The sequence below is a fragment of the Phocoena phocoena genome, chromosome 4 (assembly GCF_963924675.1).
Source record: "Phocoena phocoena chromosome 4, mPhoPho1.1, whole genome shotgun sequence".
Taxonomy (NCBI): domain Eukaryota; kingdom Metazoa; phylum Chordata; class Mammalia; order Artiodactyla; family Phocoenidae; genus Phocoena; species Phocoena phocoena.
In genome coordinates, this window is record NC_089222.1 from 117,341,449 (window position 1) to 117,353,044 (window position 11,596).

General features: G+C 36.8%; 1 protein-coding gene across 1 annotated transcript; it reads right to left on the minus strand.

Annotated features, from left to right (window-relative positions):
• Window positions 1–552: 552 nt before the first annotated feature.
• HSPA13 (heat shock protein family A (Hsp70) member 13) lies at window positions 553–10,478 on the minus strand. Its single transcript, XM_065876334.1, has 5 exons — window positions 10,427–10,478; window positions 8,515–8,855; window positions 5,887–6,100; window positions 3,980–4,147; window positions 553–2,697 (listed from the first exon to the last, which is right to left on the minus strand). Exons 1-5 carry the CDS (start codon window positions 10,449–10,451, stop codon window positions 2,030–2,032), a joined length of 1,416 nt encoding a protein of 471 aa, XP_065732406.1. The 5' UTR covers window positions 10,452–10,478; the 3' UTR covers window positions 553–2,029.
• Between the last annotated feature and the right edge of the window lie 1,118 nt (window positions 10,479–11,596).

Genomic DNA, 11,596 nt, shown 5'->3' on the forward strand with positions numbered 1-11,596 from the left:
AGGTATAACTATACTAGAGAATAGTTATGCTTTTCTAATATGCTAAACTAATGTCCCCCAATTCCAACACTGCCTATTTTTCAGAAACAATCAAATTATTTAAATTCCAACTTTAGAGTATGAGATTAGCTGCCCTGTTTTGCAAATTGTTTCCTCTAAGGACTGTTAACAGATTGTCCTGAACTATCTCATATACTGGAAAAATTCAAGTTTTAAAAAAAGTCTTAAAATGCTTTAGGTTAAAGCTGGTTACTATCTATGGAGATTTTGATAAATTGAACACTTTTCTCTTAAAGACCTTTGCAAAAAGGTATTTTTCAATTTTAAAATCTAGTAAAGATTTTTATAAAGTCCAAAAGAACACTTGAATATTTTCAGAACGCAGTGAAGGATTCCTCTTTGGCATTTCTCCATTTAGTTCTAAAATAAAACATGTCAACATTTTATATTTTTCTATTTACCTACTACAGACATTTTCTGTACACAAAAGTATTTGATTGAAATTGTTTTAACAGTAATTTCATTGCTAAGAAACTTTTTTTTTTTAGGATCTGCAAAAAACACTCAGATTTTTACTATGAGAAGCAGAAATGTTTTGATGTTGCTGAAATGAGCTTGCTTATTTCTCTTTTTCAGTGGTTGGAACTTCAACACCCTTTCAAATTCAACAATGGATAAAGCAGACATATTTTATATTAGCAAAACTGCTGACCAGAGTTTAATTTTTGAATATCGATAGGAAGTAGCCTCTATTAAGGAAAAAGAAAATCTTCAAATAATAGGGGCATCACATAAATAAAACTACTATATTTTCTTTCTTGGTTCCTGCATCTTTTCTAAAAGGAAACAAACCAAAACTACTACAAATACGGATTTGTGGACATTTTTTTCATATTGTCTTCCACATTAGATTTCCACATTATTTCCAGTATTCACAAACTTTTTGCTCTCATCACACACTAACCTTAAGGCTAAAAACAGTCCAAGTCTGATTAGTTTTAAATGATGGTAGGAAACAATAACAAAAATGAGTACAATTTTCCTCATTCAAAACTAAATACGGGTAAAAATCTCAGTAAAACTGAATCAGATGCAAGCTAAATTCTCCAGGGCTTACTGAAAATAAACAATGAAACAAAAACATAAAATAAATACTGTACCTAATTACTGCTGTTTATCAATGTCTACAAAGGTCTTAAATAACAAAACAAATTTATAGTAATGACGGCTTTATTGTGACATTAACACATTTTTAAAATGTAATTAATAATTCTCTATTGTTTTCAAACCATGCAGAATCATGGAAATCCAAGCAGAGAATGACACATAGCAGATGAAGGAACTAAAATATAAATCGGTAATGAGACATTTGAATAAATCTGTAGCTATTTTAGAAAGAGAATAAATTGATCCAATAAATATATTTTGAAAGTCTGGAGAATGCAGGTTATAGGAATAGGACACAAGATGGGATACTGAGTTTGTGAAAGTAATTTTGTTATATATGGCAGTTACTGAATATTATATATGCAGCTTATATTAATAACACTGCTATCTCCCAGCCACTGTAAGTACCTGACATCAACACTGTCCTTCAAGTATAGTTCAAATTTAAGAGTTACATGTGATAACCAAGTAAATAAATTACCAGCTCCTGCTAATACAATTTAGTAAGAACTGGGGATCCTATAATTGGCACTAGGCAACGTTTATAGAAGACAGTTTTAAGTGCACATGGATATCTACTTCCAGAATGCAGAAAATACAGTCACCTATGCTCCCATAAGAGTTTTACCTCAATTCTTTCACTTTAGAAGTATTTGTTGAAATGGGATCTCTCCAAAATCAAGGATCAATCTGGCCACATTCAATTCTAAAACAAAATGTTCTGTAAAATTTCATATATATAAATGTTACCTTTTAGGTAAATGTGTGAGATATTTTAGAGACTTGATTTAGTGGACAGAGGTGGTCTGATAAATAGGAAGAGATCATCAGACAAGATCTCAAATGACCATCCCTCCATAATTCAGTTGAAGTTGGTCTTTTGTAAATGCTTATTGGGAATTTCTAACGCACTGACTTGGAGAGGCCAAGAGCCTCCATCAATCCCTGCTTGGATTGCCACTCCTGTCACCACTGCCAAGTCAGGGTCTACAGACGTGTTGGGATCCTTTCCAAAGAACTCTTGAATGACTTGGCGGATTCGAGGAATTCGAGTTGAGCCCCCAACCAAAACCACCTCATCAATCTCAGTTTTTTCCAGGTGGCCTTCTTCTAACACTTGCTGAATGGGTACTAGTATTTTCTGGAAAAGATCTTCATTAAGGGTGTCAAAGAGCTTCCGTGATATTTCTGTTTCAAATAAAACCTGACTTTCTCCATTTTTCTTTTCAGGAAGGCTAGCTCCAAACATGCTGTTCACATGGGGGCTGTCTGCTGGGGAAAGTTCGTCCTTTGGCAATTCAGTGTCACTACTCTGAGGTTCCTTCCCGTCCTTTTTCTCCACCGTTAGTAATACCGACATCTGGGCAGTCTGATGAAGAGTCAGGTTTAATTTGACCATTTCTACAGCTTGTCTTAATCTGTGGATTTCCTCTTTCCTAGAGGGTAGGAAGCCATATGTTTGATAGATCTGTTTATATAAGTACTGAAGCAATCTTTGATTGAAGTCTTGTCCTCCAAGTTTATTGTTTCCTAAGTTAAAAATTAAAAAAAATTATATTATATTTATGAATATATGTGTATGTGTGTACATATATACGTGTGTCTGTGTAGTATGTATGTATAAATGATATTCTGGGAATAATAAGTCCTTATTTAATGTATTAAGATTTTATTCATACAAAGACTGATTAAAAAGATTTTAATTCAAATGTGTACTATTAAAATACAGTGCACATCCGGGTTTAAATGATGTAATAGGAAGTATCTCAATGATATCAAATACTTTTTTTTTTTTTTTTTTAATTAGTTTATTATTTATTTTATGGCTGTGTTGGGTCTTCGTTGCTGCACGCGAGCTTTCTCTAGTTGTGGTGAGCGGGGGCTACTCTTCGTCGCGGTGCGCATGCTTCTTATTGCTGTGGCTTCTCTTGATGTGGAGCACGGGCTCTAGGTGCACGGGCTTCAGTAGTTGTGGCACACGAGCTCAGTAGTTGTGGCGCACGGGCTTTGTTGCTCCGTGGCATGTGGGATCTTCCCGGCCCAGGGCTCGAACCTGTGTCCCCTGCATTGGCAGGCAGATTCTTAGCCACTGCACCACCAGGGAAGTCCCGATATCAAATACTTTTGCAGAAAGAAATTGAGAACACTGACCGGCTTTTAAGTAGCAATTTAAAAACACTAAATGTCATTATTTTCAACAGAAGGAAGTCCTTCATTTAATTAAAAAGTACCAGTAAGCATTTTCTTTTTTAAAAAATCCTTTTGTTTAAATGATTAAGGGCTGAAAAGTAGAAAAAATAATTTAATTAGGAAAAGAATAATGCAATATAAATGCCCGCCACTGAACTTGGTTCTAAATGGAGTCCAGTTAGGCCACCTGTAACTTAAGCTCCACAGGCTTAATTCCTGAAACTAAATTAACCTTAAAAAAAAAAAATTTTAGAATGCAAAATACTATTATTAGATTTCCTAAAGATATCTATTTTGTGAAACAGATTATTAAATGAAATAAACTGATCGTCCTTCATTTTAAAATAATTTCTTTCCTTCTGTTCCCTTTACCATGGAGGTGAAAACTTCGGGCTCAGTTAGCTACAAATGGCAGTATATTTATTTGACTTACAGGATGTCCAGTTATTTTTTGAGACTTAACTTTTTGCTATAAATACAGTAAGTGGTGGCATAAGATTACATGTACAGAAGATTACCAAAATGAACGCAAAGAATACGGAAACATTTTTAAATGAACACTTTACACGTTAGATATGTTAGCGTGCCTCAATCTCTTTAACGCTCCCTCTATTTTTCTTACCAGACATCGCTCGGGTTAAAAACATTCCTCCTTGTTTATTCAGCAATGACACATCTAGAGTTCCTCCGCCCAAATCTATCACCAAGACGTGAAAGACATCAGCTTTGTGGAGACCATAGGCCATAGCTGCTGCTGTGGGTTCATTTATTACTCTTAAGATCTTCAGTCCTATAAAATTGGTTGGAGGGAAGAACAATCATGAGAGGACACTATTAAGAAATTTCTTCTCATTTAATCTTACAACACATTAGTATCTTCTCTGATGTGAACTCCACTGAGTACACAGTCACAAACCCAATAAAAATAATGACATGGGATGGGTAAATATACGTTCTTCTAAATGGGTGTCATTAAAATTATTCTAAGAGAAGATTATAGTATAAAGAAATAAAGGCCCAGATTCACGGAATACATCATTCTATTATTTATTAATACTTAATTTTTAAAAATCTCTCAGCCTCTTCTAGTTTTCCTATTTTACTTGGGAATATATGAGCAAATAAACTTTAGTCATTATGCACTGTTAACAAACTGCTATAGAAATGAGGTAAGCTTAGTGTGCTCTTCTTTGAAAAATGACTTTTTGATAAAAAGAACACATGAATAAACAGAGAAGAAATGATAATAAAATGAAAAATCCAGATGATAGGCTCCAATAGCTACAATGACACTTTAAAAAAGTACTTAAGATGCAAGACCCTTGAATGCAAATCTGAAATATACAGCAAAATCTGACTTCAAGGTAAAGTTAAACAGTAAATGTGCAAGCAAAAGATCAGATTTCCTTGAGCAAAACTCCTGCTTTAAACTAACTGCCACACATAACGAGCGGCCGTGAAAGTAGTATGGCTTTATGTATCACGAGCCATAGAAACTAGTCAAACTCTGAAGAATTTATTCAAAGACCATAATACCTTCCCCTTAGCTCTCTGACTTCATCACTCACTCTGCTCTGGCCACGCTGGCCAACTTCCTATCTTCTTATGTACCAGCAAATTCTCATTTTATGGCTGCTACACTGGCACCCTCTCTCCTACAACACAGTTCCTCCATATATCTGCTTGGTTCACAACCTTGCTTCCTTCAAATCTGCTTAAATGTCACTTTCTCAATGAGGTCTACCTGACCGCTCTCTTTAAAACCTGCAAATCCCCCTATTCTCTGATCACCCACCCTTCCCCTTATCCTCTCTTTTTTTCTACGGCAAGTTACTTTCTGACATACATTGTAGCAAGGCTCTCAACCAGAAGTCATTTTGTTCCTCTGGGGACATTTGGCATTATCTGGAGACATAAAATTATCACTACTTGGTGGGGAGAGTGCCACTACCTTCGAGTGTGTACAGGCTAGGGGTGCTTCAAAATACCCTATAATACACAGGACAGTTCCCCACAGCAAAGAATAATCCAGCCCCAAATGTTAATAATGCTAAGTAAGAAATGCCATAATATACTTATCTTCAAGGCTGATTTTCTGTTCGCTCCAATAGAATACAAGCTCCATGAGAAAACGGATTTATCTGTTTTGTTTACCTAGGCACTTAATACTTGCTGAATGGTGTTGAATGAATTTTCTCCCACCTCAGATTTTTAAAAAACGTTATATTATATTCATCTTAACATTAAAAGAATTTTAGAAGAAAAAATTCCTCATTGCTAACGTGTGTCCATGTTCTTTCTTAGCCTTTCTCATATGCCTGATGGGCTGCTGTCATAATATACACATTTTACATTGTACCATGGGGCTTTCTAAATTGTTTGTAAACCTATATAAAAATCCATCTGATTTATCTACCATATAGTTTGTCTAGGTGCCTCGTTAGGTGGTTTGCAAAATGATACACATTACTACAGATTTTCAGCCTAACAAAATTTTGAGCAAAATGTAACTCAGGCAAGTGATATTACCTGCAAGGTTAGCAGCTTGAATTGTCGAATTTCTCTGTTTTAGATCAAATTCTGCTGGTACAGAAATAACAGCATTGGCAACTGGCATTCCAAGATATTCCTCTGCCATTTCCTTTAATTTCAACAACAGTCTAGAGCCAACATATTCTGGGGAAACGGTGATGGTCTCATTACTTGTCACAGAAAACTCAACCATTCCATTTTTGTTTAAAACCTGTGAATAAGATTTGCAAAGATAAAAAAATATATATATAAAACTGTGTGTGTATATATCTACATATACATACATACACATACGCTAACACCCATACATATGGAATGTATTCAATCAAAACTTACCTTTAAAGGGTCATAAAATTCATTTGTTATCTAGCAAGTGCATTTACTAAGATTAGAGGTTATTAAAAGTCATACTTTAAAAGCTATAAAATGAATCCACTCCACAGTTCTCAATAAGAGCAGAAAAATAAAATTCATTACTAAGCATATAATTGAAACATAGAAGATTCTCCATATATATCTGTTAAATGAAAGAAAAGATGAATGATAAAATAGAAGGAATAACAGTGGCTAAGTCATGTTTGCGACTCAAGATCTTCTTTTTTAAAAAATTAATTTATTTCCAAAAGTAATAGATAATTGAAAGAATGTTCTGGTACATATTAACAAGAATAATTTTAGTACTTCGATATTTTCTTATCTAAGAATCAATATCACTCACATTCTTGTTTCCATGGAAACATATATTAGCATCTTTTTCCTGCTAATGTAGTTGTACATTTGTACATTTAAAAAATTAGACTAATTCTAAAACATACTAGTTTCACCAATAGTTTGTATTAACATCAATAGTAAAAGAGAATTAGTCTGTTCTAAGAAATCATAAGAAGTTTACCCCAATCATTCAAGACTACATAATTAGTTTTCAATTAAGAAAATCTAACCTTCCAAAAAGTATTTTACCTGCCTGGGGAAAACAAAAACAAGCTATGAATACTTAAAATAAGGTCCTTAAAATAAGACCCAAATATACCAGTACCTTCAGAGTGATCATGAAACAGAAACAACAAAAAAATATGATCACTTAGAAACTTAAAACAAACAAAAAAAACCTGTAAAATAACTCTTTGATCAATAAGTAATGTATCCAAAGCTGTAATTTAGAGGAAACTGTATAGCTTTATATGATTTTATCATTACATAAGAAAAATTACAAATTAGTAAAGGGTCTAAAGAAAGAAGCTAAAAGAGAACAAAGAAGTAAACCTAAGAAATGCCTGGAGAGACTGCTTTTTTGCTCCTTTGAAAATGAATAAAAATTTGAGAATTTTTATGATGCGTTAATCAATAAGCAGCACTGATACCACTATTTTAAAATCTATTTATTTAGAATCTCACTTCATAATTAACCAAAAGGGTGGGGGGAACCCTACATGGAATAAACATTTAAATGTTTAAAAGAAAAAAAAAACCCAGCAAAACCTAAACCTACAAATACTTATATAAAAGCATTAGAAAAAAAATACAAGTGGATAGGATGGGAAAGGCCACTGTAAGCATGGTAAGAGTCCAAAAACATTTTTAAAAAATTATTAAGAGATGATTTTGCCACATAAAAATTTAAGTCTTGACAGTTCAAAAATAAAATTATACGTCAGTTTTATTAAAAAAAAGGGAAAAATACTGAAAACACATCACAAAGGTATTTTATAGTCATTAAGGGAACGATAAACACCCCAAAAGAAAACAGGACAAAGGGTAAGAAGTGGATCACTAAAGAAAATGAAAATGCCAATAAACACATTTTTAAAAGTCTGACCTCAACAGAAATCACAGGAATGCAAATTAATACAAGATACCATTTTTTTATTTATCTATTGGCAAAGACTGAAAAACAATAACTAGTGAAGATATAAGCAGTCTAAAAAATAGGTAAGGGCACATAAACTTTTCGGTGCACAATTTGGCAATACAAATCAAAACACTTAAAAACATGCAATCATTTGACCTATCAATTCCAGTTCTTGAATTCAAATTTAGGAAATTATCAGAGAAGTATAAAAACATACATGTACAAGGATATTCACTGAAGCTCCAACAGTGGAAAACCAGGGAAAAAATAAAACTTACGCTGACAGAGACTGGACAATTAATTGGCGGAACAGTCGTTTCACACAACCATGAAAGATAATGATGTGAGCCCACTGATTAACTGTCCATGATATATTGATGAGTTTCAAACAAGTCATTACACAGCATGCTTAGTATGATCTCTTTTTATGTATATAAATATGTATACACACAAACACAGGAAGAGTATCTATTTATCCATCCACCCATCTACAGGTACATGGGGCTTCATTAGCCTCCGGTTACAATGAAAGAGCTGTGCAGACATTCTGAGGATAGCAGAGTGAGGAGATGGTAATGTCCTAAGTCCTCAGTAATACTGCGGGACCACTGAATTAGCTAACCCTGGAGCTGCTGTGGGATTGTTTGTTATATGAGATAATATAACTTCCAGGCAAACTGAGTCTGTTGAAAGAGAATGTTTTGTAACTTGAAGCCAAAGCATTAATTGAAACAGTATGCTGAACTAAAGTTAAAATAGATTTTGGCTTCACTTACCTTAAATGGGTATCTGCCAATTTCAGCTTCTAGCTCTTCTGGGGTAAAAATCTTGCCTATGAATCTTTTAGCGTCATATATTGTGTTCTGAGGATTTGAGTCCGCCAGCTCTAAGCTTTCATACCCCACATAAACATCGTTGTCAGTAAAGGACACCATGCTGGGTAGGCTGACGTGCCCATTTTCATCTGGAATGACCTTTACTTTTCCTGTTCCAGGAAAAAACACCCCAACTGAACAGTAGGTAGTGCCAAGGTCAATTCCAATCACCTTAGGAGTAGGCAGTGGTAAATACTGTTGCGCGAAATAGCCAGCCAACAGGAGAGTCAGAACAGCTGATCCTGAAATACAGGCAAATTACAAGTTGCGTCTTACCAAACTAGTACAACGTGCAAAATTACAAAAGTAAAATCCCTTTACTATCACGCTTCCATACTAGACTAAAAATACTGTCCAAATATTTTCTTTTATAGTACTCACGATAACATTTCTCAAACATCAAGTTTTTCATAATGCAAACTGACTATAATACAATTAAAATGAAGTAACAACAAAAACAAACAAACAAAAAACCCCCTGTATGTTTGTGTGCTTCACTTATGGGTGAGTAAAGGAATAAAAAATAAAAACATTTCGATAATAATTGTGCTAATGCTGACAGGAGAAGTCATTCATCTGGAGCAAAAGCTAGAATATAATCCAATTCTTGATCAAATGATATTTAGATTTTATAGTTTTATAATTAGCTTCAGATAACATTATTAAAAAGAAACTAGCATTAAAATTTCCACAGCAAAAGCTCTGTTATTGTAAGCGTGAAACTCTTTATACCCCCTCTCTTTTTTCCTTTCAAAAGGATGAAATGGATAAACTGGATTAAAATAATTTTGCAAATTGCTTAGATATTTTTAAACGGTCACTTCATAACAGAACATAGTTAACTTTTTCTGTATTAAATACGAGTTGAGGACATCTTGCAGAGGTGATATTTCGGAGAAGAATTAAAAGTGTGTAACCCTGATGATAACATAAATGGAAGCTCTTAGAAGTCAGGTTTTAGTCACGCTGTATCCCCTGCACCAATGGTTCCCAGCCAGTAGAAGACTGTTCAATAAATATTAATTGCTGAAAAAGCCAAATACGAACAAACGCCACGCAGACTGTAAACATAAGTGATGGAGAAAGAAGTCAATTCGTATTTACAGCTAACCTGTTATTTGGTTTCAGGAGGCTGTGCTATACACCTGTGTCCATCCACATTACATACAACTCAAAACACCAATTTGTAGGAGTCGGCTTTACTAAATTATTAGGTCATCCTCATCAACACATAATGAAATGACATCAGGTGCCAATCCCACCTTCCTCTTGCCCCTACGTACACATTTTCGGAAGCATTTCATCACCTTCTCCTCCGGAGAGGGTAATTCCTACCCGGATTGGTGGAAAGAACACTGGACTATACATCAAAGAGGTATCTGGCTCTCTCAAAATCCAGCATCCCATGAGTCTACAGCTCGGGCTGCTGCTGCTGTTCCTCTCCCTTCCTCCACAAAGGGGTCTAGGGGTCTAGGAGATGCACATTCTGGCAGCCTCTCAAAGGCCCCAATTCAACCAACGATTCAAAAATCGACGTTGCGTAGGAAAGAACCCTTCCCGAGGCCCAACGTCCCTGGGACGTATGCAGAGGTCGCCGCCGGCCTTACCCGGGCCTACTGCGGTTCGGGCCTTCCTAGAGGCGACCCCCAACCCGGCGTCGCGAACAGCCCCAAACCGCCTCTAAGTCACCTTTCTGGCGCTGTATCCGCTGCGCCAGCGGGATCCAGCAGATGCAACAACGACCCCAACACCCCAGCCTCCCTCAACCGCTCAGGTGCCCGCAACAGCGCAAAGGACCCTCCTGATCACTGACCTAAGATCGTCATCTCTCCGGCCATCACAGTCCCGCCGAAGAAGCTTAGGATGACTGTACCAGACGTGAGGCACCGCCCCCACGCCGCCCGGCAGCCCCGCGCTCCTCTGGGAAATGTAGTCCTGTTGCTCTGACGCGGCCCGAGAAGCTACGTCTCGGACCAGAGAAAGGACTTCCTTTACCGTGAGGACGCGGGCATGAGGGCCCCCATTCAACCGCTGCCAGGGGCGCCCGAGCCGCCCTCCCACGCAACGGACTACAGAGCCAATTAGGCTGGGGTGGAGGAGCGCTAACAAGAGGGACTGGAGTTTCTAAGCAAACCTGTAGCGCCTGGAGCCAACTTGAGGTAAAAACAGTGTTTTTAGCACCGCCTCGCCGCTTTGCCTTCTGGGAAGTGTAGTTCCGGCCTGACCCATTCGCCTGAGGGACAGTGAGCACTATTAGGTTATTGCGTTTTAGGGTGATGTCCCTAACCAGGCCCAGGATCCAGCGTTTGTTATTTCGTTCTTTCTGCCTTTTAAAGCGTTCTCGTTTGCCTGGGATCTGGATTCCAGATTGCGGGGGGTGGGGGGGGGGGGAGTTGTCCCAAACGTTCCCCCCGCCCCCGCCCCTCGCTCCAGCATCCCTAGAATAGCCCCTGCCACAGTGCGGGCGTAGAGGGAGGCAGGGGCTGGCGACCCTGGAACTTGGATACGATCCTCACTCCTGTGCTTTCGTTTTGGAAAAAAGGAATTCGAGAAATCCTCAGTTAATGCGATTTATCCAAAGGAGCAGGGACACATTTTCCTCTATTGCTAACACTGAAGAGGGCCGTTGAAAAGAAAAACGTAAACGAAATACCTTAACTTTCTCTTGAATTAAGTTATAAGTGGCAGGAATTGTTTTCATGCACAAATCACTTAACATGCAATAGCCATTTAGGACACTTGTGAACTGTTTTTCTGGTTCTAGTCTTAAATAGACCCGAGTTTTCTCGCTTCTTGGTCCCTAGTGTACTTTATGTGTGCTCTCCACTTTCGTGTATATTTTAAATGTGTCATAATGTAAAGAATAAAAAGCATGTGTGCCTATAGTGAGTAGTGTTCACTACCATTTCCTTATGAAGAATGCATAATTCAAACACTCAGTTCCTGAATATTACTGGGTATAATGATCATGTTAACATTGAGC

Bases quoted from the DNA above. Each gene is read 5' to 3' on its own strand.
- HSPA13 (XM_065876334.1), bottom strand. From the start codon at position 10,451: ATGGCCGGAGAGATGACGATCTTAG. The intron at 6,101-8,514 runs GTAAGTGAAGCC...TCTTATTCACAG, and splicing joins TTGGCAGATACCCATTTAAG to GTTTTAAACAAAAATGGAAT. The intron at 4,148-5,886 runs GTAATATCACTT...CCAATTTTATAG, and splicing joins TCAAGCTGCTAACCTTGCAG to GACTGAAGATCTTAAGAGTA.